Genomic DNA, 24,152 nt, shown 5'->3' on the forward strand with positions numbered 1-24,152 from the left:
GCGAGGCCGGCCATGAGGAAGAGGATGATGGTGAGGACGAAGAGGCCGTAGAAGGTGAGGTTACGGCGACCCATGCGGTCAACGAGGTACCACGACATGGTGTTGCCGACGAGGGAGATGACTTGCTGGACAATTTGGAGCTTGAAGGACATTTCAGTCGTGAAGCCGGCAAGCTGCATGTAGTAGGTGGAGTAGCTGGCGGCGAAGGCAATACCGCTGAGGGCTTGGATGGAGAGGGGAAGGATGGAGATGATGGTGCGGCGGAGGTTGGATCGGCGGAAGCATTCGAGGTAGGTGACACCTTCAGTCTCCTTGCGAACTTCGTTGAGCGTGTTGGTGATAAGGGCGAGTTTCTTCACACCTTCTTCGCCCTTGTAGCCGAGACCTGACAGGGCTTTAAGGGCCTGTTCAGGACGTTCCTTCGATGCGAGCCACCAGGGAGACTCGGGCATGAAGGGCCAGAAGATTGCGGAGATCGCAGCGAAACCGTACTGAGAGCAGAAGACGGCACGGTAAGCCCAGCGGTTGGTGTAAACGCCAGTCCAGTTGACGATTAAAGCGACGACGAGGGGCCCCAAAGTATAGGCAAGGGCGGTCAAACACGTCAGCATACCACGGAGGGCAAGAGGAGCGATCTGCAGGATGAATTAGCATGTATGCTGGTGAGTTTGCGAGTGGTGAGAACATACTTCGCCAATATAGGTAACTGTTACTGAAGCGAGGGCACCGACAACGAAGCCGTTCAAGAACTTGCCACCAAAGAAAACACCATTGGTTGTAGCAACAAATTCCATAGTGACAGCCGCAAATGTGACCACAAGGCACAAGGCGACGACCATTCGTCGACCGAGCCAGTCAGCAAGTTGACCACATCCTAGAGCACCAACGATAGCACTTTGACATATTCGTTAGCTTCAATGCCATATGAAGACTTGGGGCTATGAGGAACTTACGAAGCAACCGGAGCTCCCTGGAAAGCACTCTGCCACTGAGCATCAATGACATAAGTAGTAGACCCATCTGCAGCCGTGATTGCGTGACCGAAATCTTTCCTGAACTCAGGAATACCGATGACGTTTCCAGAGGCCTGGTTCTCGAAAGACACGAGCAAAACACACCAAACGGCGTATATGCACCAAGCACAAGCCCATGGGTATTTCTTGAATGACTCTAATTTGCCAACTTCATGGTCTTCTTGGTTGGCGAGATGGCCCAGTTGTGTCGTTTCGGCGTCTGTTGCTGATACAGGTAGATGCTCGTTGACCTGAACATTGTCGACTTTGTCGAGCTGCTCCGTGTGTTGAGCCATGATTGAGGTAATCAGGAACGATCAGGACTCTCAAGCGTTGAAATCAAGTATAGAGTAAGGAGGTCGGCGGAAGCGAACAAAGCAATCCGATTAGCCTTTTTGGGTACAGATATGTAATAAGTACCGTCCTAGAACCTCAATGTTCTCAAAACCCAAATGAATGGTCGAAATATAGCAAAGGAATCCGGCAACCCGGTTGGTTTTATACACTGCAGTGCTTCCACGATCCCATAGACGTGGAGATCGGCCAATGCTGGAGCCCCGTGGGCTCGAGTAGCAAATTAAGCTTAGTTTCGTGTAATCCGGGTTCGGAAAAGTAATATCGTCACCATCGGCTCACGCTCAGGACCTGATCGCTTGTCGCGTGGCCTCCAGGGTGGATCTCTGGTCTGGAGATGGGCCTGCCCGGTTCGTAATTGCATTCGTTTCGAGCCCCAACGATGTGCTTTGTGGAGGCAATCTCCCCCCAGATTCCAATACTTCGGGGATGATTGCAAGGATTTTCCTGCTGTCATCCTCGAATGTTCGGACACTAACCGTGATGGAGCATTAGCTGGATGCTAAACAAGCGCGACTCCTATTCACCGAGGATTTGCCAAAGTTCTGCCGGTCCTTTCTCGATGCACAATAATGTATACATCTCTTCGATTGTTTAAAAGACTCGTTGTCTGTCTGCTTCTGGCAATTGTAACCACTTCATTGATGGGGTTCTCATGTCGGCCGAACATTGTCGGTGCTGCACAATCTCAGCTCAGTATCGTGACATGTAGCAACGCATCACCAGGTCTGCAATCACCGTCTTCGAGCCTACCTACTGCGTTGTAAAATAAGATCTCAAGAATATAGAAATTTCCATCTATGGCATCTACGAAGAAGCATGAGAGGCTCTGCGCGGTGCAGTATCGGCGAACGCGATGCAGGTCTCGCTATGCAGGTCTCGCCAGAAATCTTCAACTCTGTCCTGGACCCAACAGTTTGCCCCAGTCCAACTAACGTATCGTAACCCACACGAATCTAGAGCTAGCCGAACCCCATGGGCACCATTGATACAGAACCAACGTGTCAGGCCTCGTTCAAATGCTCTGGTCGAGTAGATGGCTATTGCATTGAATGCTGGTAAGTAAATGAATTCAACTGGGGTTTCCTTTCAACACAATCTTCAACATGCCGTCATAAATTGAATACCAAGAATCTTCAACGTGTGACGCGGTTCGCCCGTCAGAGTTGAGCCGCATTACCCTAGTCAAGCCACCAGGCTCGTTTGCGTGATGTTGAAAGGAGGCGGTCAATGCTTAGTTTAGCATAGACGACAGAACCAGGAGGACCCATTTCTCGGAGAGACCACAACTGGCTGAGACGTGGAGTACGCGGCAATATTCCGGGATCAGTTGATGGAAACATTCGTACATATCCCTATTTGGGGATCAGTAGGCATTGTAGGCACTGTAGGCATTTGCTCCTCCGATGCCTGTCTTGCGATTACATTGCAATTCTCTCAAGTTGGGACGGAAATGCTAAGATGAAAGCGAAATTTCTTGACAACTTCGCCAAGTCGGCACCAAACGCCTCATCCAGACTTGCATGAGTCTTTTCGCAGAGCCTCAGCCATGGCACGAATTGCCGGGAATAGGCGAACATTTCCTGATAATTCCAGAAGAACTAGGTTCGGTCGCATTCGATTTGGCTTCACAAAAACATTCACAAGCTTGCAAGAGCCAAAACAAAAATGTCCGTCTAGAACAAGGCACCCGTGAATATTAATCAGATGATGCTCTATGCTCTAGAGATATGATGGCTCCGCCACTATAAGCCCTCCACACAACTCCAGTCGTAATCTTTTGTATTGGGGTATGGCTAAATCTGCTCGTAAAGGGTAGTTGAACTTTCCACTCGTTGAAATGTGTGGAATCAGTTGTCCAGGATTCCCGAGCAATTTTAGCCTCCCCAATGGGATGCTTGGAGCCTTTAATATCTTCTTCTGTGCGTTTGCTATGTGTATTGTTTCCGACGGCGACGGATGCCATTTCCGACGGCCGAAATCTGCGGCAGCAACAAGAAAGGGGGTCTTATTATTGGCTCACTCTCTCTTAATGGACACCTACTTATCCGACGTACAAGCTCCCTACCAAGATACTTAGACTCCAGTGCATGGGGTTTTGTAGTCGAAGACTCTTCACTCGAGTGTAACGAGAAATGGAATCACAGAAACAAGTAAACGAATTCGTGAGGGTGTTCGAATATGTGGTCACTCGTCACACTTTCCTACCCGCCAAAATCAATGTGACGATAATATCCATCCCACAAATACTGAGTCCATTCAATTAGATTAGCGGAAGATGGAAGAGGGTTTTCGTCATCTCTTCGATCTAGCTTTCTCCACCGGCTTGTTCTTGTTTCCACTGACTGAGCGGCGTGTAGTCTAAGGCCTGCGCGAAGTTTATGCCAGTCTGCTTAGCAAAATCGCCTCTCACTCACTCTATACTGGATCTTCCTTTCTAGTTGTCCCTCGAGACTTGACGTATCTATCGTTTTAACGGATGATTCTCAAAGCAAGGGCGCGAGAAGCTTGGTGGCAATGCCAGTGGCCCAGTGGCAATGAAGCGACTGGAAAGTCCCACAAGGACTTCACTGGTGTACTGATTCACCCACATCCGCCCATCATTATCGTGGGGTCAAAGCAAACAGATCAATCTACCAAAGATTCCAGCTGCTCGTTCAAAGAAATACCAAGCGGGACGCTCTGTGTGGCATGCTACGTAGAATACCTGCATCCCATCAAGATGATTCCTTCTGGTGAAATACTGCAGACGATCAGCCGAACAACCTCCACCCCTTTAGTATTTCACTCGCGATGAAAGACTACACGTGCCTGGTCTTGACTCCATGACTACGTGTGTGCGAGTCAGGGGGCGGCGAGCGTCCCAAGCACATGACTGACATGGGGCAGTTTGGGCTGGAACTTCAGAGCCGGGGCGCACGATGGGCAGAAAAAGACAATTCATTCGTTTACGGCGTGGCGATGAATTATTAGTGATTGCAAGGGCGGTGACACGCAGCCCCAGATAGTGCTCTGATGCGTCTAAGTAGTTATGTTGATTTCAGCGCGTCCAACGAATGTTTGATCGGATTAGGTTGATCTGTATCTCTACTATTGTAGTAGGCACAGCAGACCTATAACCTGATATCTTTGTAGCAGGCTCCTTCATTATTGGTGTTTATGTTAGAAGCATCTCATCTCCAGTTCACGTCATGTACCAAGAAGTTGAGAATGGCGTTGCTATGAAAACGGCTTTGGCACAGTAACATTCAACACCACAGTGTTTAGTGCTGCACACCTCTCCAGATGCTATGCTTATACGCGGATAGTTCCACCACAATGATGATTCTAGACTTGAGTGTTCAAGGCAGCCTTATACACCTCACTCTACCATTCTGTGTGCGTCTTTACAACACTACCTACAGTAGCAACAAATTACCTTAGGCCGATATTCAACATAAAGTTTCTTTAATCTCCAATCATTCTCATGATTGGAATGGCGTTCCTGTATTCACACTTGCTTTTGCTCACACTGGTCTGGAAATGTTGGCGCACCCTGTGTTCCTACATTCAATACTATATCGCAACGTGCTTCCAGCAATGATCGTGTTAAATACTTCGCAAAGGTAGGACGAATTTAATCATGATGAAAAAGAATCGGTAAGATGAGAGTGATTATTTTGAACATAAATCGTAAGATGTTGGGGAATTGTCGCAAATATGATTTTGTACATTCTACTGGGCTTGTAAATAGATGACACAAAATAGCCAACAGTAACTCAACAATAAAATAAAATACTCTACAGCTCACGATTCCAACTTCGAAAACACAAATATAAGGTAAAACATTTTCCTCTTCACAATTTAAATATAAAAATAAAATATACTTCACTGTCTAACCATACCATGCAACATCAACTCTATATCAAACACGCACCAATCATCAATATCTTGCGTCGTTAATGAACGAACACTCCCCCAACAGCCCGTGAAACAAGAAACCCCCATTAACAGCACCAGTCATCTATGATAGATGATTTCCTGGAAAATTTCTATAGCGCACATCCTCCACTTAATATCTCACACCACACTCAGCGCATCCCATACCCGCTCACAGTTAGCAACCCTAACGCCTCTTTCCCCCCATCACCGCCACAAAAGGCAAACCGCCCTCTCCATGCGCAATTCATCAACTCAACTTCTATTCTACATGTTCGCGCTTGGAATATCGCAAAGAAGACTTTCCAGCGAAGTGTTGGTGTCCGAAAAGGGGAATGCCGTGGGTTCCGGGGTTTCCTGATTGGGATAGGGCTGTGAAAGAAAGAGACGATGTAGTGGTCTGTATGGAGGGACGGGTAGGCGGGAATGCTAAGATGGGGAATGGGTTACTCTCGTAAGGGATGATTGCATATTGTGGGGTCATAGGGATCGGGGTTGTGACGTATGTGGTGGGTGATGACAGGAAAACAGTGACAGAGTGACATGGAGTGACTTTGACTTTTACTTTCAATATATTGTTTACTATCTTTCCAACTCTGCTATGCTATGAATAGATATCATCATCTCTAAAGTCGTTAATAAGCGTCAAACAACAATGCGTGCGAAATCTGGTATTGAACGAAATCATTCCCCCGGACAACAAAATTATGCAGAGCCACCCTTTTTCTTTCTCTAGATGGTGGCGTCAATGTCGTCGAGGATCTGCACCTTGATGCTTCCGTTGGTGAGGTCGGAGCAGGTGTGCAGGGCTTCGAGGGACTTCTCCAAGGGGTAGGTGTGGCTGACGAGGGGCTTGAGGTCGAGGATACCGCCGCCGAGGCACTGGAGGCCGGCGGGCCAGGTGTCGCGGTAGCGGTTGATGAATCGGAGGTCGATCTGGAAGACATAAGGTTAGTACATACGGTGGGGTTGGAAGGTTGGGATGGGGACTCACCTCGGCGAGGGAAAGGTGCATGAAGGGGAGGTTGTTCATGATCTCCCTTCCGACTCCAATGACCATGACGGTTCCTCCTCTTCGTGCAAGGAAGCAAGATGTGATGACGGAGCTCTCGACACCAGTGCACTCGAGCACAGTCTCGGGGGCGGCGTACTCGCCAACAACATCTCCCTGGACACCGACACCGAACAGCTTCCTGATCTCCTTGGCGTTGCCTTCGGCATTGAGGTCCTTGCGAACTTGGTATGTGATGGCAGACGGGACGAACTTCTTGGCAAATTCGAGACGGCGAGGCTCAAGGTCGGTGATAACGAGAGGGTGAGCACCAGAGGCACGGGCAGCAGCAAGCGCAATCAGACCGATAGGACCGGCACCGCAGATGACTGCTCCACGACCGAGAGAAAGACCAGCGGAATTGATTCCGTGCATCACGACGGAGAGAGGCTCCAAAAGAGCACCCTCAGAGTAGGTAACATTGTCAGGGAGCCTTAAGAATCATTGTTAGCCTTATGTTGCGATTTGAAGATATGACGAAACCGAGAATACATACTTGTGGCACCATTTTGCGGGGTGGACCTTGTATCTTTGGATCGTTCCGTCATAAGGGTAGACACCAGCGAATTGAACGTCTTCGCAAAGGTTGTAGCGACCATCCTGGCAGAGGAAGCATTTCTCGCAGGGAACACCGGGCTCCAATGCGACACGATCGCCTAGCTGGAATCAGCATGCTACAAATAACGGCGAAGTTGTCGTGTATAACATACCGACTTTTAAGTTTGTGACGCCCTCTCCAGTCTGAAGGACAATACCTGCGGCCTCGTGACCCAAAATACAATCACCCTCAACAACCAAGGAGCCGATACGTCCGGCCTTCCAGAAATGGATGTCCGACCTGTTAAGGTAAAATTAGTCGCAAACTCTAGCATTGGGGGAGAAACCGGGCAAAACGAACCCGCAGACGCCAGTCGCCTTAATGTGTAGCAGGACTTCTCCACTGCGAGGCGCATACACAGGCGCTTCGACCTGCTTTAAAGTGTGTTCCGCGGTAACCTGTAGGGACGGATTCGGGAGAGGAGCCTTTATGATTTTGTGTAATGGGTTCGAAATGCCATTTGATGCCTTCGGGCCAAGTTTAGACTCAATTGGAGCCGAGGCGGGGATATCTGCGACGATTGAAGGTGCCATTTTTCGTGTGAATCGCTGTACGCGTGTGGCGACAAACTGGTCCTGGAGGAACGAAAGACTTTTGGAAGATAGGGATATGAGAACAACAAAACGGTGGGCGAGATGGGAAGTATGTAGGATGGAACAAGACGCGACACGGGAAAATAACGGCACGTGGTAGCGCAATCTTTTAAAAGTATCGAAAGGCGTCCTGGCCAGAAGAGCCAGAAGAGATCAGTTGGAAGATGGACGAGTGGAAGAATTGCCGTATTCTCCTAAGATTCCTCCACAAGTTCCCATCAGTCACAGGGACCAGAACGTTTGAATCGAAGATGCAGAGTGGCGGTCCCTTATTCGGGAGCAATAGGCACTTCTTTGGTTCATTCTCTGATTGGTCAACACGCAAGCTGAAGCGCATAATTATGCCCGCTTGAGGTACTTTAGTCGCCGGTGCTTCTCACTTCCCCTTTGAGATGGAAAGTACCCCGGATTTCCCAAAAGGGCAATCCTTTGCCATTCGATCCCTCGGTGACACTCAGGTTTTGCAGCCGGCGGTAAACACAATGTCCTGGTTCAAGAGTACAAATATTTTTGCTCTCGCGCCTTTTTATGGCAGACAAGTCTTCCCCAAGAAAGGTTTCCAATTTTACACCGTCACCATGACTGCCGACAGCAACCCCCAAACCAACGGCGTTAGCCAAACGGAGTACGGCAAGAATGTCGTCGACTTGCTCAAGAAGGAGGAGAAGATCGAGGCCAAGAGCGTCGCAAAGCTCTCAAAGGAGCATGATCACGTACTCAAGAGCTTTAGGCTTTTGATTGCTGACCTCTGCCAGCAGTTCAGCGGTGGGCACCCTGGGTGCGTACACACAAGTGCCGGAAACTGTCGAGAAGCGATGGATAAGCTAACGGGAATGCAGAGGAGCTATTGGCATGGCTGCCATCGGTGTCGCTTTGTGGAAGTACGTGATGAGATATGCACCCCATACTCCCGACTACTTCAACCGCGATCGATTCGTTCTCTCCAACGGTACGTTGACTCTGGAATGCAACCAATTGGCAAGGAAATTCGCTGATGAGCTCTAGGCCACACATGTCTGTTCCAGTACAGCTTTTTGCACTTGACTGGCTACAAGGCCATGACCTTTGACCAGCTCAAGTCATACCACTCCGACCGCGTAGATGCGCTCTGCCCAGGACACCCTGAGATCGAGCACGAGGGCATTGAAGTCACCACTGGACCCCTCGGCCAGGGTGTTGCCAACGCCGTCGGCCTTGCCATTGCCACGAAGAACCTCCAGGCCACATACAACAAGCCTGATTTCGACGTTGTTTCGAACCACACATGGTGCATGATTGGAGATGCTTGTCTGCAGGAGGGTGTCGGTCTTGAGGCTTTCTCCTTTGCCGGCCACCTTAAGCTGAACAACCTCACTGTCATCTACGACAACAACCAGATTACTTGCGACGGTAGCGTCGACTTGACCAACACTGAGGACATCAACGGAAAGATGCGTGCCTGCGGATGGGACGTTATCGATGTTGAGGATGGTTGCTACGACATTGAGGGACTCATCGCTGCCCTCGAGAAGGCGAGAGCATCCACTGACAAGCCCACATTCATCAACGTTCGCACCGTTATTGGTATCGGCAGTGCTGTTGCTGGCCAGGCCGTCGCCCACGGAGCCGCTTTTGGCAAGGATGACGTTGCCAACATGAAGAAGATGTACGGTTTCAACCCCGAGGAGCACTTCGTCATCAGCGAGGAGGTCCGCAACTTCTTCTCCAGCTGTGTGCCCAAGGGCCAGGAGCACGTTGCCGCCTGGGAGAAGAAGGTCCAGGAGTACGAGAGCAAATACCCCGAGCTTGGTGCGGAGTTCCGCAGGCGTCGCGAGGGCAAGCTTCCAGAGAACTGGAAGGAGTTGATTCCCACATCTTTCCCCGAGAAGGCCACTGCCACCCGTGCCTCCTCTGGTCTCGTTTTCAACCCCATCGCCGCCGAAGCCAACAACTTCATGGTCGGTACCGCTGACCTTTCGCCCTCCGTCAACATGATCTGGAAGGGCAAGGTCGATTTCCAGCACGTAAGTAACAATTTCCGCTCAGAAACAATCAGAAACTGACTTTATACAGCCCGATCTCAAGACCACTTGCGGAATCAATGGCAACTACGGTGGTCGATACATCCACTACGGTGTCCGTGAGCACGCCATGGCTGCCATCTCTAACGGTCTTGCCGCGTACGCGCCAAACACTTTCGTCCCTGTCACCTCATCTTTCTTCATGTTCTACCTGTACGCCGCACCGGCCGTCCGCATGGGTGCTCTGCAGCACCTCCAGGTCATCCACGCCGCCACCCACGACTCCATTGGAATGGGTGAGGATGGCCCCACTCACCAGCCTATCGAGTTGGCTGCTCTTTACCGTGCGATGCCCAACCTTCTCTACATCCGACCTGGTGACAGCGAGGAGACTGCTGGTGCCTGGATCGCCGCCATCGAGGCTAAGAACACCTCTTCCATCATCTCCACCTCTCGCCAGACTCTGCCTCAATTGAAGCAGACCAGCCGCGACGGAGTCCTCAAGGGAGCCTACGTCTTGGAGGAGGACGAAGACGCAGAGGTCACCATCATCGGTGTCGGAGCCGAGCTTTCTTTCGCCATTGACGTTGCTAAGGAACTCAAGGCCACCAGGAACGTCAAGGCCCGTGTCATCAGTTTCCCCTGCCAGCGCATCTTCGAGCAGCAGTCACTGGAGTACAAGCGTGACGTGCTCAGGAAGCACCGCGTCCCTGCCGTTGTCATCGAGCCCTACGCTCCCAACGGCTGGGAGCGATACGCCAACGCTGCCATTAGCATCAAGAGGTTCGGTCACAGTCTCCCCGGCAAGGCTGCGTACAAGTACTTCGGATACGAGATTGGCACCATGACCACCAAGATTGGTGACTACCTGGATAAGATCAAGTCTGACGAGATCCTCAAGCAGGAGTTCGTCGACCTATGAGGAATGAATTAAGCTTTCTGCTTGAGGCGTTGTTTTTCATCTTGCATTTTCAGGCGTAGCATCAATTTTCATCAAAAGATCCATCATGATGTAGATAGATAGATAGACAGAAGACAGAGTTAATGAACAAACTTCAAATATCCATGCATTCTTCTTTGCTCATTTGGACCTCGCCTCATTCACTGTTCGAAAATACGAGTCAATAATGTGGAGAATGCGAAGCCGGGGCGAAGGTCGGGGCGCCACTAAGAAGACCGAGGACATCGCGTGATCACCTGACAAGGACTAGAACCTCACTAAACCCACACTATTGCACCCCTACACCTTTTCCCCGCTCTTTGCTCCCTCCCCTGTTCAGACGCCCTGCAGGTCAAGACATTTTCTGTTTCTAGCTTTCCCCAGCCGCAGATACACCTATATATTCAACACCTCGAATGCAAATCTGATCTTGTCCTTCCCCGTCAAATTCTACGACCCCTGATGTCCGCCGATGAACCAATGAGCAAGCGACGCAGAGTCGACCACGATCCCTCGGAAGACTTCCTCACGACCTTTCTTCCCACACCCAGCACAGAGCACCCATCAGGAATAAGCCTTGACGGATTTCCCATTGATCCTTTCCTCTCCCCGGCTACGAGCTGGGGATTCGACGAGCTCGCCCATGATCCGAATTACTTAGCCTCGCAGGAGGAGCTGCGATCCCTTCTGTTCAACACCGCTCGGTCTGCAGCGCCGACGCGGGCAGGGACGCCGCTGGAAGACGACGACGAGAATGAAAACTCAACCAACGAAAACGACACGCACGACCCGAATTTCAACACGAAGCAGGTCCTCGCCAAGGGGAGACGAGTCCAGTATCTGAAGAACTACATTTCCCAGGTCGCTCCATGGGTATGTTAAAACCGCCTTCCCTTCTCAATTTGCACGTGACAATTGAAAGACCGCTTTTCGGAACGCCCCAACTAACCGATGTGAAAAATTTCCAGCTCGACATGTTCGACAGCACCCGCGTATTCGGGATCCAGCTCCCCGCGCTGGCGAAGAAGTCCCCGCCACTCATGTACGCCATCCTCGCCATCGGGGCGCGCCAGCTCGAGCGGAGAGAGAAGATCCAGTCTTCCTTCGACTCGCTGGAGTTGTACCAGGAGGCTATTCGCCTCCTTACGCCGCTGCTGCAGGCTCGTGACCCGCATGTGATCGCGACCTGCGTCGTTCTGTGCTGCTTGGAGATGTTTGCTGCGAGCGCTCAGGACTGGCGCCGCCATCTTGAGGGCTGTGCGGCGGTTTTCGATGCGTTTGGCGTGCACGGTTTCAGTGGCGATGTGCTCCAGGCGGTTTTCTGGTGTTATGCGCGCATGGGTGAGTCATGATTTTGATTTTCAGCAAGATTCGACTATTACATTATTTCTGACTATATTTTTTCGCAGATGTTTGCGGTGCACTTATCTCGGATGGCACAGAGAGCACTTTGCTCAAACCTTCTAGCTGGCTTCCCCCAGACACCCCTGAGGAGTATGCGGAGACCCTCTTCCGCAGCCAGACGTCACCTGATATGTATGCGAATTTCGCGGTCTACCTGTGCGCAAAGGCGTGCGAGCTCATTTCCGATCGCAACAAGTTCGTCGAACTCGGCGAGGACAACGGATGCAATACACGCCAATTTCAGAACCGATGGACCCGACTGTGGGACCAGCTATCGAACTGGGCTCTTTACCGACCTAAGGAGATGTTGCCCGTAGAAAGTACATCTTCGGTGCCCTTTCCGCATATATTCTTCTCCCACTGGGCGGCCATTTCTTCCAACCAACTATATCACACTGCTTGTGTGCTTCTTCTGGGTTCTCATCCAAAATCTAAGTCTATTCCGCCCTCACCGACTACTTCTGTACTGTGGCACGCAAGGCGCATTTGCGGCATTTCTTTGGCGAATCCCCATGAGGGCTGCTTAAATAACGCCATTCAACCGCTTTGGATTGCTGGCAGACTCCTGAGTCACACTTCCGAGCAGGCGTTGGTCGTCAAGACAATTCGTCACATTGAGGCGATGACCGGATGGACTGCGTGCTGGAGGATTCGCGATCTAGAGAACGTCTGGGGTTATAAGGTTCGTGGGGAGGTTTGAACAGGAAAAGCCCCTATCTCCGTTCAATTCACTCACCATCCCTCCGCCAAACGCCACTCCTCTTGCAAGGCATTTAGGTGCCGCGGGATTTTCCACGAAGTCAAGCGATCCATCCCTCCAATCGCGGTTACGATGGCTGTGTGTTGGCTTCGGTGCGTTGCCGTGCGTGCAGCCGCAAGGAACGATGCCAAAAGGCAAGGATCCCAACATTCTCGCCTGTCATTGTTTGTAGCGATGCCACAAACTCTCCGAGCGTGCCACAATATGGACATGAACGGAGAACTTGAGCTTCGCTGCGTGGAAAACCTCGGTTTGTTCTGTAATAACAGAAGCATACCAGTGTGGTACAACTGATTGGCAAGGATCGCCGCACCGTTCGTAAATACGATTGTAGGGAACTCGTCGTCGCTGTGTCTGCCATCACGAGGATACAGTTCGACAATAGGTCGAAACTCGCGCGGTCGGTTGTTGTATGATTGCTCAAGCGACTGGACGAGATTTGTCCATGCTTCTACACGATTTCGACCGTAGCGGCGCTCGATGCGCTTGTCGTCGTCTTCGTTACAAAAGACGCAGGCCTCTAAGCAGACAGCTATCGCATCACGAGATACCTGCAGAACAAGATCCTCATTTCCTGCATAATTACGGCTAAGAGATGTGGTTGGCGCGAATGTGGGCAGCGTTGCTCCAGTAGATGTCCCCGCAAGTGCGATGCTCAATTCTATTGTTGGGTGTCAGTAGAAGTCAAATCTAGAATAGTATCACACATACGTAGCCTAGCCAATAGCCAATACACTGATGACGCTAGCGGACTGGTCTCGAGATGAGGCAAAAGCATCTCCTCGATTCCTTGTCCATTAAGGCTATGCTCTTCGCGCATCCAAAATTTGTCCAAGTCTGCTATTGCGTGTCTTGTGATCCCCAGCATTTTGGCAAGGGCACATGTAAGTGTACCCTGTTCACATTCTCGCTGTTGGAGAATGTCGGCGATCAGAGAGACGTCCAGCGCCCCTTCTTCTCTGTTGTACGGTTGTTGGATGGACAGTGAAGTATCTGCAAGTGCGAGAAGTCCGTAGCGGATTGCAACGGTGTCTGTAGAAAGCTGCAAAGCCTCGCATCCAAAGCTCTGATGCGTATCGCCCATGTCTAGCTGTTGAGTAAATCATGTTAGTAATAATTCTCTATGTATTGTATCAGCTTGGCGTGGGTGAATAACTTACCCATGGTGCAATCTCATAACGATAATGCTTCAATAATTCAAGAACTCGCTCCTGGCTCAGCTCTTGCTGCTCGGATGCTTCAGGGTGGTCGGTAAGCTGCCATGACTGTGATGTCCCGCCAACATCTTGTCGCCCCTCATTCGTGAAGACCTCGTGCAGTTGCTGCCCAAACGTTGGGGTCGTATCCTCCCGGGATAAACTTGCCCGATGATCCGTAACCGACATCTCGGGCGAGAACTGGATCTGCTCGCCTGGAATGGGTTCGTGCGAGGTGCCCAAGGCAATCAAGCCGTGGAGAGCGAATTCATAGTTGTCTGACGATGTCCGTCCGGTGCTGCTTTCATTCGGCTTGACGTGCTCCTGCTTGGGCTCTACGTGGCTATTGCTGCCCACGCTTTGCTCGTGAGGCAGCTGTTCATATGTTGCGGTACTCAGAGGTGATGTTTGTACCTTGTCTGATGGTGATGTTGTTGTCGCGAGCGCTTCTTCAGTCCCAGGCTCCGCGTGCGCTTTACTGTCGCTGTCCACTGGTAAGAACTATCACATTCCCACCCAAAGTTAGCATACCATGGTACAGTGGATCACGATCTGATCATGAAGAGAGAAGTTGGTATTCCTCTTACATACCCTGAGATTAGTGTACTTCACATTTGTAGCAACCTCGGGCGTGTAGTTGTTCTTGCCTAAGAACTGGAAGGTGGCTGGGTACTTGCACTCGAGGCCTTTTCCAACGCAATTCTGGCATGTTGGCTTAGCTTCGTCGCCTTCACAGTCCAGATTAGTATTCGAATATGAGTATTAACCCTACTATTGAATTGCTACATGTCTTGTTTTGTTGTTTTGATGTTTTGGTTATGATTGTAGGGTTGGGACAGCATCCAATCAGGAGGTGGGTGGCTAAGACTTACACTTTCGTCGCCGTGTTCGACAGGTTAAACAGCCCGTCCTGGAGCGCTTTGGCCTAGGATTTGTTTGCGTAGTATTTGTAGTAATAGTAGTAGTAGTAGCAGAAGTAGTAATTGGGGCAGATACGTCATGCTGTTTTTCACCAACTGTAGGAGTAACAAGAGCAGCAGCGGGGGCACCGGCAGCCCCTTCGGAAATGTTTGATGGGTCCATATTTGTTACCTCTCTCCAGCGAGTGCGAGGGATGTAGTCGGAGATTCATATCATTACTGAATTGTCGTCGAGTAACGGATGGTAAACCAAAGGCCAGTCACAGGTACCTCGTAGTGTGCGTGTATGTGGAGTAGGTATGCAGTCGGTGGTTGCATAGACTTCTGTTGCGGCAAGACCTCGGAATGGAAGAAAGACAGCGGGGGTGGTTTTAATTACCCAACAAGGCAAGAGGAGCTGGAACTGTGATATTTGCTGATGCGGGGGCAGGTATACCTTGAGCTCTCGTACAAGGACAACAGCAACAAAACAAACAAATACGCAAGAAGGAAAGAAATAGGCCCTTCATTACTCCTGCGGTTTCAGTATGCGGGGGCAAAAAGCCAACGTGCTGCATCCGGGGCTCTTCGCGGCATCCACGGTATGGAATTCCGGATGCTACGTCAATGTCCAAAAGAGGAAATTGTAGCCACTCACCGTGGAACTCTATGGGACCGGACTCGACTCCACCAGATCTCAGCGCCATCTAAACTACGTAGTTACTGGACTTCGGTCCACAAAAACTTTTCGCTCCATACTGAGAGGTGGCTTGGATATGCCATACAGAAGGGGTCCACTAATTCAAAAGCTCTCAGCTTGCAATTGTTTTTAACCCCTCCATTCCTTTCCTCTCAACTGCTTGTTATCCAAAATTTCTACTCTGATACCCTTTCAATTGTATTGTTTTTAGTTCAATTTCAAAATGGTCCAGTCTACCTACAAGTTGGCCTCCGGCCATGAGATGCCCCTCGTCGGTTTCGGTCTATGGAAGGTTCCCAAGGAGACTGCTGCTGATACCGTTTACAACGTGAGTCCTCAAACACTGCTGAATCACTCTCTCATGATTGAATACTTACTCATTCTCTCGAATAGGCTATCAAGGCTGGCTACAGACTTTTCGACGGTGCATACGACTACCAGAACGAGAAGGAGGCTGGTGAGGGTGTCCGCCGCGCCATCAGCGAGGGCCTCGTGAAGCGTGAGGACATCTTCATCACCACCAAGCTCTGGAACAACTACCACAGCAAGGAGCACGCAGTCCCTATGGCCAAATCTCAGAACGAGGCCTGGGGTCTCGGATACATTGACCTCTTCCTCATCCACTTCCCCTGCGCTCTCGAGTACATTGACCCTGAGGTCAAGCGCTACCCCGCCTGGTGGGCAGAGGACGGCACTTCCGTCAAGCCCGCCAACGTCCCCATCCAGGAGACCTGGAAGGAGCTCGAGAAGCTCGTCGATGAGGGTATCGCCCGCTCCATCGGCGTCTCCAACTTCCAGGCCCAGATGCTCTACGACCTCAACACCTACGCCCGCCACCCCATCTCCTCCCTCCAGATCGAGCACCACCCCTACCTCGTCCAGCCCAACTTGATCGCGATGGCTCAGACCCACAACATTGCCGTCACTGCCTACTCCACCTTCGGACCCCAGAGCTTCTTGGAGCTTCCTCCTCAGTTCAGGAAGCGCGCCGAGAGCGCCGGTCCTCTCTTCGAGAACGAGAAGATCAAGAGCATCGCCTCCAAGCACAACGTCACCCCCGCCCAGGTTCTCCTCAGGTGGTGCACTCAGCGCAACATTGCTGTCATCCCCAAGTCCAACAGCCCCAATCGTCTTGCCCAGAACTTGGATGTTCTCGGCTTTGACCTCACGAACGAGGAGCTTGAGACCATTGCCTCGTTCGACATTGGCCTCAGGTTCAACGACCCCGGTTTCTACCTCCCCAACCACCCTCTCCACATCTTCGCTTAGACGCATATACCTCATGATGAAAATGAACGGATGTACATAGATGATACTCATACGAAGGAAAACAAATAGACTTGTGGACTGAATTAAATATATTCTTCCAACTAATTAACGTTGATCTACACCGTAGTCCGTGACGCAATGATTTGCACAATTATCCTATCGTTGTGTTGTCAATTCGTGATTCAGGAGAGATCACTTGTTGAGGGCAATTCTATAGAATGTTAATTTAGAAGCGGATTGCAAGAGAACGAACTTACTCAATGATATTGTGAAGCTGGCCCGTCTGAAACAAGACGGACCAGCGAGCTTATGATTTTGCAGGTGCCTAATACTGGAGGGCAATGTAATTATGCCCACAAACATCTCTCATCAATTCTTGTGGTATCGATTGCCTGTGCTCGTCCAAGTTGCGGTCATTGACTTCTTGACCCAGTCAGGGTCACGCAAAATTCGCATCCTCAATCGTCTGCATCGTCCCCATCCCTACCAGGGCTTCTACTCCGGTTCCTGGCCCTCCCGCTCCTCCTGTCACGGTCGTCGCGGTTACGTCCTCCCTTGGTGGGCGGCGGCGGCCTCACAAACGCGAAATCGACACCGACGGTCTGCTCGAGCAATTCCTTGCCATGCGCCTCCTTGATAGCAGCGTTCGCCTCATCGAGAGTAGGATACTCAATGAGCACATATCCCTAAGCCCACATTAGCATCCGCGCGTCTCAATTACTACCCAACTTTCCATCACAGCCTTCTCTTCTCCCTCGAGCGAGCTCGGGAATTAACGCACCTTCACATAACCCGTCCGTCGATCCAAATTGAGATGTAGGTTCTTGATCGTCCCGAACTCGCCAAACATGTCGTGCAGGTCCTCCTCGGTCGCTTCTTCGTGCACATTGGTCACGATGATGATCCAACCTTCTATACTTCGGACGGCGGTTGCGCCGGCGGCGGTGCGCGCATCGCTGGCCTTGGCTTCGGTCGCCTCGACGGGAGGGTCAATTTCCATTTCTGTGTCGGCCATGTTGGTCAATTGATTGTGGTTGTTGTTTGGTGTGTTGTAGGTGGAGGTTGCGATTTCAGTTGGCGCCGGTAGTATCTCTCTGCTCGAGTCTCTACCATGCCAAGACAGGACTTGACTAGCCGTAAGTAGACTAGTCACATCGCAACTCATGAGCGGCATAGGACAAGTAGAGCATTATGAATGGGTCAAACTCACAGTATTGGAAGATATGTACACTCAGAACTGCGGCGAAATATGCGAGAAATCGCACGACACAACCATGATATCAAGGGCCGATTTGACGTATCTGAAGCACACATGCTGCTGTTTACCTATCGTACTTGCACCAATCATGACCGCCATTAGCTGTTTCAATATTTGCTAACTGTGTGTTCAGAGAACAAATATCGCAATAGAATGTCCTAGTGAATCAACATTATTATTATTAGTCTAATCATTTCCCTCTGTTCCAAACTCCGAAAACATAAGAAACCGGCCGCGTTAGTAGATATACCAGGAAGGCTCTATTTAAGACGCCACGCAAAATACGCCGCAACAAGAGCAGCAACACCGCTGATCCTCAACACCCACGGGATCCCGTTGCCCTCTCCAGGCTTGTCCCCCTTGCATAGCCAGAAGATGAAACTGCTGCCAAAAGCAGCCAAGATCTGTGGTATGGAAATCGCAGCATTGTGAACGCCCATGATCGCGCCGCTCTGGGCAGTCATTCCTTCTCGTCCCTTCTCGACTTCGGAGTCATCATCTTCGCCTTCGACTTCGTGCATGGCGATTTCTTCGCCGAGCAGAGCAAAAGGTGCCCACTGCGTGATTCCCCAGGACAGACCGACCAGAGTGACGATGAAGATCGCTGCATTGGTAGAAGAGATAAAGAAGGTGCAAAAGGTGCAGAATGCGTAGAGAAACAAGCTCATGGCCCAGAGAATGTGTTTCTGTCGCCACCAACCTGCACTAACTCTGGCCTTCAGCCCGTCGAGGATGGGCGAGGGGAGTGTTGATTTACTGGCGGCAATGTGTGGGGCGATCACTGTCGTTGCGAAAGCTGTGATGGATGAAAGCACGCTTGCGAACGTCCCTATCCGTATACTTGCGTCTTTCAATGCATCGGTTGGCTCCACACCTTGTTTCCGCGATTCCGCAAGGTAAAGACGGCCGACGTAGGATGTGCTGTAGAATAGGAAACCAAACCAGCCCATCCAGGAACAGAATTGTACTAAGCACACGCGTCGCGCTTGCGGGGACATGATCGCCCAACCGTCTTTAACATCTCGGAAGACGTGGAAAATAGACGTTGGCTCTTGGACCTCTGCAACTAAGTCGCCGGCATGATGTTCGCGGATGAAGAATAGGGTGATGACAACGGTGGAAGAGAGCATGAAGACGGTCAGAAGTGACAAGAAGCGGAACCTCCAGGACTCGTCATCCTCTGCCAGAGGACCAATTGAGAGCGAACCAAGCAGATATCCTAGGATGTTGCTGATACCGGTAAATCGCCCAGCCCAGGCGCTGGCAAGACTTTGTTGCTCTGAGGGGCAGACGTCGACTATCAAGGCACGCAAGCCCAGCTGTAGCGGCTGTACAGCAAGGTTGAGAAGTGCGATACAAACAATAGTACCGACCTGGACGGTTGTCTGAATTGTATCCTTGGATTGGATGCCGAGTATAGCAGTTAGACAACGCATGATATCGTCAATCCATGCTAGCAAAATGATAGAGATGACAACCCCAATTGCTCCACCCAGGATGAAAGGTCGCCTCCGTCCCCAGCGAGACCGAGAGTTGTCTGCTAGTGCACCAACGACCGGTTGAACGAATGCACCGCATATTGGTGCAATGGCCCATATCAGGGAGGATTGCGACTCGGTGATTCCAAGAGAGAAAAGGTATGCCGAGCCATGAGAAAAGATCGTTGACCATACAAACTGGAGTCTATGAAATGTCAGCAATCGGCTCTAAATCCTTACTGGAGAAAATATCAATACCCTCCAATACTGCACGTCAGAGCTATCAACAGCCCAAGGGAAAGCTTTGGAAGCTGATGAGCCTCTTCTGCCAAGGCGGCGGCAGCCATTGATGAACTAGACGTAGGGCTAGATGCACGGATTGAACGACCCCCTGGAATCGCCATTTCAGCTGTCCCGATACTGGGATCACTCGATGTATCTCTCGAGACAGACGTTGTCCCTTGATCGGGTCCAGTTGAGTCTTGTCGAAGCTGACGATACTTGAGGAGGGGTGCGTCCCACCTAAGGATATTTCGGATGCCTAGCGAAGGATTAGGCCGCCCAAACGGGTAGGTCGTTAGGAGACTTCTGCTTACCTTTCACCAGCATCGCTCATCCAGAAATGTTGGAGTTTAAGTCTTTCTCAATTTCTTCGAGATACAAGTTAAGTATGTGCCCCTGATCATCAGCAAAGTCAATAGTTCCACGCAACCCCGAACGCTTCAGCCAACGATCTCCGCGCGGCCAACTGACTAATCAGCAATTGCCTCGTATTCTCGGGACTCAACAGCGATGGGACTTTATTGGTACGGATTGCAGCCTTGACGATCAATATTTTTGTCCCAAACCAAACCCGGGTTGAGCATATCGCCATTAACTGCATTCGAATTAGGAAACACGTTGCCTTTGCAGATCAGATAGGATATTGTATTATCCTCTTGGGATTTTGGGGTTCTCTATACCTTCAAGGCACATGTCTCAGTGTTGTTTCAGTTGGGGAACCTCACAGGATCGAATTTATTATTCACGGTGTACTACAAAGACTTCATTTTCCCAGCTAGCTCCAATATCTCGCGTTACGTCCCATTCATACCGGAGTTCATTTCAATTGCGTGCACATACGCTTGTGTGATCATCGTGCGCTCGTGTGATCCATAAATCCCAGCGAAATGCCTCGAAGGGTCGAACCTCGGTTTCCGAACCATCAGATTTCTTTTGGCCTGAGGCTTCACGTTCAACAAAATTCACTACGATTCGCAAGGGAATATAGGGCCAGATGGTCGGCATGAAAAAGTCTCTTTGCTTCTATAAAACTTATCCAATTGAAGCGCTGAACGCTCTTCTCAGCCTGGAGAATAAAGAGATTGTAAAAACATGCCCACTACATCCGCTGTTTCCACCACTAGCAGCGCATGATGGCAGAGGAAAAGGTGTCGAAGCCACCATTGTTGAAGCAAGTAGAGTCCTCGAGAGTGATGAACTTCTTCTCGCAGTTGTCGTCGCTGAACAGGTCGACTGTTTTCGTTAGTCACATCAAAACTCATATTAGGGACAATTGACATCTCATTTCACGTACGGGTGCAAGTGTCCACATCCCTATAGTAGTCCACGCTCTGGGCAGCGATGGTGAACTTGATGCATTTGCCAGTCAGCGACTGGTTGACTGCATGGGTGTTGATGCTAGCAATGGCACATTGGTAGTTCTTGAACTCAGTGACCCGACCCATAACCGGATTGGCTTGACGACGTTCAGTTGGAGCGGCAGTGGCTACGGTAGCCATAGCGATCAAAGAGGTGACAAGCGTGGAGAACTGCATCTTCAGTGATGATTATCGGTTACTAGTGAATAATCCAAGAATGAACGGAGTGATGAGGCGATGATACTGTAGATGTTGGATTGCTGGACCTATTTATACGTATCTCAAGCTGAGGGGCTTTGAAAACAAGCAAGATGGTATTCCTTGAGTCCTAGACAATTGTGGTCTGGAGAGGCTCCCTCCTGGCTGAACGAGGATCATATCTGGAGCAACATATTAATCTATGAGCGAACCGATTGATTGCATATGCATGTATTCTGCTCCTTAGAAAGCGATTGTATGTAGGCGACATTATCGCTTTTGAGACTGATCCTAGGAGATCTGTCCAGTCATTTCCGGGGGCTGTTCAAGTAGCAAGATGGCCAATATCGACAGAATTCAATAATCCAGAGAGATAACTGATATCAAAATGGTGGGTTTCAGTGGCGAGACTCTTTCCTTTGTATCCGCGCCGCTGTATCAAATAGCGTCTAGTATAGTAATGCACTTACACTGGAAGGCTTATGGTTGTTACGGGGTAGAGTTCGTCCAATGTCCTTCAGATGATGTCTAAATTTCGAAGCCAGCATTGGCTATTCGTGTTGCACAACTACTCAGTCGTGCATTTTGATGAGTATTAAATTCATATCGAACGGATTCCTGTGCTATATGACAGATTTACCTGGGGTGTATCCGACGTGGTCCAATAAGCCTTTAAAGCCTCGTTATTACCGGAGCTATAAACCAGGAGACGATTAAGAAAGGCACCTCCATGACCGAACATGTTGTTTGGAAGGTATTCGGAAGGTATCCGGAGGTTATCTCAGACCCGGATTTTCGGGTTTGTTCAACTCGTGGGGTATCACCCTGCAGTTGTGGGGTAGACTTTACATAAAGTTCTGCTAGGGTTTATATAGCGTAGCATTCACTCATGTATAGCATAACTCTCCAATGCATTTACAATATCAATGTAAAATGTCATTGGTTTACACTTCACCATGTTTTCTTCGAGCCCATTGCGTTAGTACAATTTCTGCAATCCATCTATCGAATAGACATAAGCGGGTCATCTTGATCGATCAAACAGCACCTGCCAATTATCTCGCTCTATTACCCTCAACGTCGATACGGTGGATACGGTCGGTAAGCTTTGACCGGTCAACCGACGGAGTTCATATTGTGAGTGACGGAGGTTTATGCAGTTTGAGGTAAATCTTAGATGGGTAAATGTTCCTAGCGCGCTAGGGCCCCACGGGGTAAATACAAGATACGAAAACTACCCTTTCTAGAAAGTATCCATTAACAGTGTTAACTGCCAGCCGAGTTCGTGGTCAAAAGCAGATGGCGAGATTCTGTGTCATAAAATGATTTCAAGTTCTGTAGCAATACTCCAGTCATCTTGCTATTGGAACGATGGATTCCTCACAACTTGGACGCCGTGTCCCTCCGTCAGATTACAAAAGGCGGGGGGCAAACTGGCCTTCCAATATGAGACTTGGTGGCTAATAGACGAATCGATTTCATTGACTATACTCCCTTAAGGCAGAGCATTTCATGGTCACGGTGTAATGACTGTAAGGCAATATGAAGCAATTTATGGCAGAAAATAACCGAAGAGCACCATGACTAGTCCCTAATGGAGGGCGCAAAGCACCACACAGTGAGTAAAGCCAGATGCACTGAATACACCATGGTCTAATGAATGAGTGTTGAGACGTTGCAAGTATGATCGGACGATCTTTGACCGAGATATATGATGCCTGATGCCTTAGCATGTCAATAGCGAAGCCCAATGGCATTGACAAAGATTCCTTGTCACCTGGGGCGGTTATCGTCTTCCAGTGGCCCATCCGATTTAGATTGAGCAGATATCGGTTTGGACACGAAACAGTGAAAATCAACACCGTTGAATGGGTAGTACATTTTATAGACAATATGGTCTGCAATCAGGGTTTCGTTGAGTGCGAATGTACATAAGCTAGAAACTTCTGTCTACGCCGAGTACATACGTAAAGATTATTGGCACATGATTTGACTTGGTAACTGACTACATGGGGTTTTATATAGTACTTTCAAAAACATGAGCGCGTGCCTAACCAGACCGACCCCATTTCTCCTTTGAAGATTGCAATTGCAGTAAGCGACGATATGAATAATGATCAAGGAGCCTCGAAGTTTCTTGTTTATTTTGGTGTGGAACAGACGAAGTCGTCCCAGATACAAGTTATAGCTCCCTCACACGATTCGAATGAGAGGGAGACGAGGGGGAGACTCTCACCCTCCTTCTTCAATTGTCGTTCTCACCCTGTTTCGCTGCATCCATCTTTCGCTTCAGTATTTCGAACCTATCCAAAGATTCCTTTCTCCACACCTGATCTCGTTCATAATAGTTTTCGCAGACCTGTATGCCTCTTTCCTTCTCCCCCGTCAAATCGACCCAATCAAGCTTCGTCGACGTAAAAATGTGAACATCCGGCTTGACAACCTGTTTACTTTCATTGTCCAGCGTCCCTACTCTTACAAACAACCTCCATTTACCACTTCCGCTGTAGTCGCTGTAGACTACAACATAGCAGTTCGGGCACCGAGCCATCATCTGGCCACCACCAGACGCAGAAGTAGTGTCGACATCAAGGGGCTTGGTCGTGGAAGTGATGCGCACGTTTGAGGCCTCGATGATGGCGTTTAAAGCGAATGCTGTGCCGGTTTCGCGTTGGCACCAGGTGCAGTGGCAGCAATGGACACAGAGGAATGGAGCAAGGACTTCATAGGTTATGGTTTTGCATGTGCAATGGCCTTTTAGCGGCTTGAAATCTTCAGCCATGATTAAATAATTAGAATGGATTCTGAATGAATGTTGGCGTCTTGCAATACTATGCTTTCAATTGATTAAATAGGATTGAGAAATGACTCTTTGAATTGTAG

The 24,152-nt window shown here is 49.8% G+C and overlaps 10 protein-coding genes across 10 annotated transcripts in view; 3 read left to right on the forward strand and 7 right to left on the reverse strand.

Annotated features, from left to right (window-relative positions):
* Positions 1–1,309, reverse strand: part of BU24DRAFT_351129 (MFS general substrate transporter) — a gene marked incomplete at both ends in the record, with an annotated part of 1,730 nt that extends 421 nt beyond the window's left edge. The window contains 3 exons of the mRNA XM_033523674.1: positions 39–635; positions 690–894; positions 954–1,309. Coding sequence (XP_033382332.1) covers positions 39–635; positions 690–894; positions 954–1,309 — 1,158 coding nt within the window. The remainder of the gene's footprint in view (positions 1–38; positions 636–689; positions 895–953) is intronic.
* Positions 1,310–5,946: 4,637 nt separating this feature from the next.
* On the reverse strand, positions 5,947–7,695 carry BU24DRAFT_424998 (sorbitol dehydrogenase). Its single transcript, XM_033528637.1, has 5 exons — positions 7,235–7,695; positions 7,047–7,174; positions 6,833–6,992; positions 6,280–6,769; positions 5,947–6,221 (listed from the first exon to the last, which is right to left on the reverse strand). Exons 1-5 carry the CDS (start codon positions 7,465–7,467, stop codon positions 6,018–6,020), a joined length of 1,215 nt encoding a protein of 404 aa, XP_033382333.1. The 5' UTR covers positions 7,468–7,695; the 3' UTR covers positions 5,947–6,017.
* Positions 7,696–8,489: 794 nt separating this feature from the next.
* BU24DRAFT_425000 (uncharacterized protein) lies at positions 8,490–10,554 on the forward strand. Its single transcript, XM_033528638.1, has 2 exons — positions 8,490–9,530; positions 9,580–10,554. The coding sequence occupies exons 1-2, from the start codon at positions 8,586–8,588 to the stop codon at positions 10,447–10,449; spliced, it is 1,815 nt and encodes a 604-aa protein (XP_033382334.1). The 5' UTR covers positions 8,490–8,585; the 3' UTR covers positions 10,450–10,554.
* Positions 10,555–10,929: 375 nt separating this feature from the next.
* On the forward strand, positions 10,930–12,571 carry BU24DRAFT_434851 (uncharacterized protein; the record flags this gene model as incomplete). Its single annotated transcript, XM_033530053.1, has 3 exons — positions 10,930–11,340; positions 11,436–11,808; positions 11,877–12,571. 3 exons carry the CDS (start codon positions 10,930–10,932, stop codon positions 12,569–12,571), a joined length of 1,479 nt encoding a protein of 492 aa, XP_033382335.1.
* Positions 12,572–12,603: 32 nt separating this feature from the next.
* Positions 12,604–15,030, reverse strand: BU24DRAFT_452773 (uncharacterized protein; the record flags this gene model as incomplete). The annotated part of the gene is made up of 5 exons (XM_033531212.1): positions 14,700–15,030; positions 14,419–14,555; positions 13,792–14,328; positions 13,343–13,721; positions 12,604–13,292 (listed from the first exon to the last, which is right to left on the reverse strand). Exons 1-5 carry the CDS (start codon positions 14,908–14,910, stop codon positions 12,604–12,606), a joined length of 1,953 nt encoding a protein of 650 aa, XP_033382336.1. The 5' UTR covers positions 14,911–15,030.
* A 619-nt stretch (positions 15,031–15,649) lies between these two features.
* Positions 15,650–16,945, forward strand: BU24DRAFT_483876 (Aldo/keto reductase; the record flags this gene model as incomplete). The annotated part of the gene is made up of 2 exons (XM_033533301.1): positions 15,650–15,754; positions 15,820–16,945. 2 exons carry the CDS (start codon positions 15,650–15,652, stop codon positions 16,693–16,695), a joined length of 981 nt encoding a protein of 326 aa, XP_033382337.1. The 3' UTR covers positions 16,696–16,945.
* Positions 16,946–16,949: 4 nt separating this feature from the next.
* On the reverse strand, positions 16,950–17,937 carry BU24DRAFT_250627 (RNA-binding domain-containing protein). The gene is made up of 3 exons (XM_033522376.1): positions 17,906–17,937; positions 17,477–17,840; positions 16,950–17,381 (listed from the first exon to the last, which is right to left on the reverse strand). Exons 2-3 carry the CDS (start codon positions 17,708–17,710, stop codon positions 17,154–17,156), a joined length of 462 nt encoding a protein of 153 aa, XP_033382338.1. The 5' UTR covers positions 17,711–17,840; positions 17,906–17,937; the 3' UTR covers positions 16,950–17,153.
* A 44-nt stretch (positions 17,938–17,981) lies between these two features.
* On the reverse strand, positions 17,982–20,486 carry BU24DRAFT_494362 (MFS general substrate transporter). The gene is made up of 3 exons (XM_033534042.1): positions 20,028–20,486; positions 19,690–19,972; positions 17,982–19,636 (listed from the first exon to the last, which is right to left on the reverse strand). The coding sequence occupies exons 1-3, from the start codon at positions 20,038–20,040 to the stop codon at positions 18,214–18,216; spliced, it is 1,719 nt and encodes a 572-aa protein (XP_033382339.1). The 5' UTR covers positions 20,041–20,486; the 3' UTR covers positions 17,982–18,213.
* Positions 20,487–20,640: 154 nt separating this feature from the next.
* On the reverse strand, positions 20,641–21,212 carry BU24DRAFT_452775 (uncharacterized protein; the record flags this gene model as incomplete). The annotated part of the gene is made up of 2 exons (XM_033531213.1): positions 20,641–20,946; positions 21,008–21,212. The coding sequence occupies 2 exons, from the start codon at positions 21,210–21,212 to the stop codon at positions 20,834–20,836; spliced, it is 318 nt and encodes a 105-aa protein (XP_033382340.1). The 3' UTR covers positions 20,641–20,833.
* A 1,955-nt stretch (positions 21,213–23,167) lies between these two features.
* Positions 23,168–24,134, reverse strand: BU24DRAFT_425007 (uncharacterized protein). The gene has a single exon (XM_033528639.1). It carries the CDS (start codon positions 24,049–24,051, stop codon positions 23,515–23,517), a length of 537 nt encoding a protein of 178 aa, XP_033382341.1. The 5' UTR covers positions 24,052–24,134; the 3' UTR covers positions 23,168–23,514.
* Positions 24,135–24,152: the final 18 nt, after the last annotated feature.

The sequence above is a fragment of the Aaosphaeria arxii genome (genome assembly GCF_010015735.1).
Source record: "Aaosphaeria arxii CBS 175.79 unplaced genomic scaffold BU24scaffold_6, whole genome shotgun sequence".
In the NCBI taxonomy this organism is placed as follows: domain Eukaryota; kingdom Fungi; phylum Ascomycota; class Dothideomycetes; order Pleosporales; genus Aaosphaeria; species Aaosphaeria arxii.

What these genes read in the sequence shown, in the direction of transcription:
- BU24DRAFT_424998 (XM_033528637.1), bottom strand. Translation starts at nt 7,467, where the DNA reads ATGGCACCTTCAATCGTCGCAGATATCCCCGCCTCGGCTCCAATTGAG. An exon ending in AAGGCGACTGGCGTCTGCGG is followed by an intron (nt 7,175 to 7,234) that starts GTTCGTTTTGCC and finishes TTACCTTAACAG; the next exon opens with GTCGGACATCCATTTCTGGA. An exon ending in CCCGCAAAATGGTGCCACAA is followed by an intron (nt 6,770 to 6,832) that starts GTATGTATTCTC and finishes ATGATTCTTAAG; the next exon opens with GCTCCCTGACAATGTTACCT.
- BU24DRAFT_425000 (XM_033528638.1), top strand. Translation starts at nt 8,586, where the DNA reads ATGACCTTTGACCAGCTCAAGTCATACCACTCCGACCGCGTAGATGCG. An exon ending in GCAAGGTCGATTTCCAGCAC is followed by an intron (nt 9,531 to 9,579) that starts GTAAGTAACAAT and finishes GACTTTATACAG; the next exon opens with CCCGATCTCAAGACCACTTG.
- BU24DRAFT_250627 (XM_033522376.1), bottom strand. Translation starts at nt 17,710, where the DNA reads ATGGCCGACACAGAAATGGAAATTGACCCTCCCGTCGAGGCGACCGAA. An exon ending in GACGGACGGGTTATGTGAAG is followed by an intron (nt 17,382 to 17,476) that starts GTGCGTTAATTC and finishes ATGTGGGCTTAG; the next exon opens with GGATATGTGCTCATTGAGTA.
- BU24DRAFT_494362 (XM_033534042.1), bottom strand. An exon ending in CTGACGTGCAGTATTGGAGG is followed by an intron (nt 19,637 to 19,689) that starts GTATTGATATTT and finishes GACATTTCATAG; the next exon opens with ACTCCAGTTTGTATGGTCAA.
- BU24DRAFT_425007 (XM_033528639.1), bottom strand. Translation starts at nt 24,051, where the DNA reads ATGGCTGAAGATTTCAAGCCGCTAAAAGGCCATTGCACATGCAAAACC.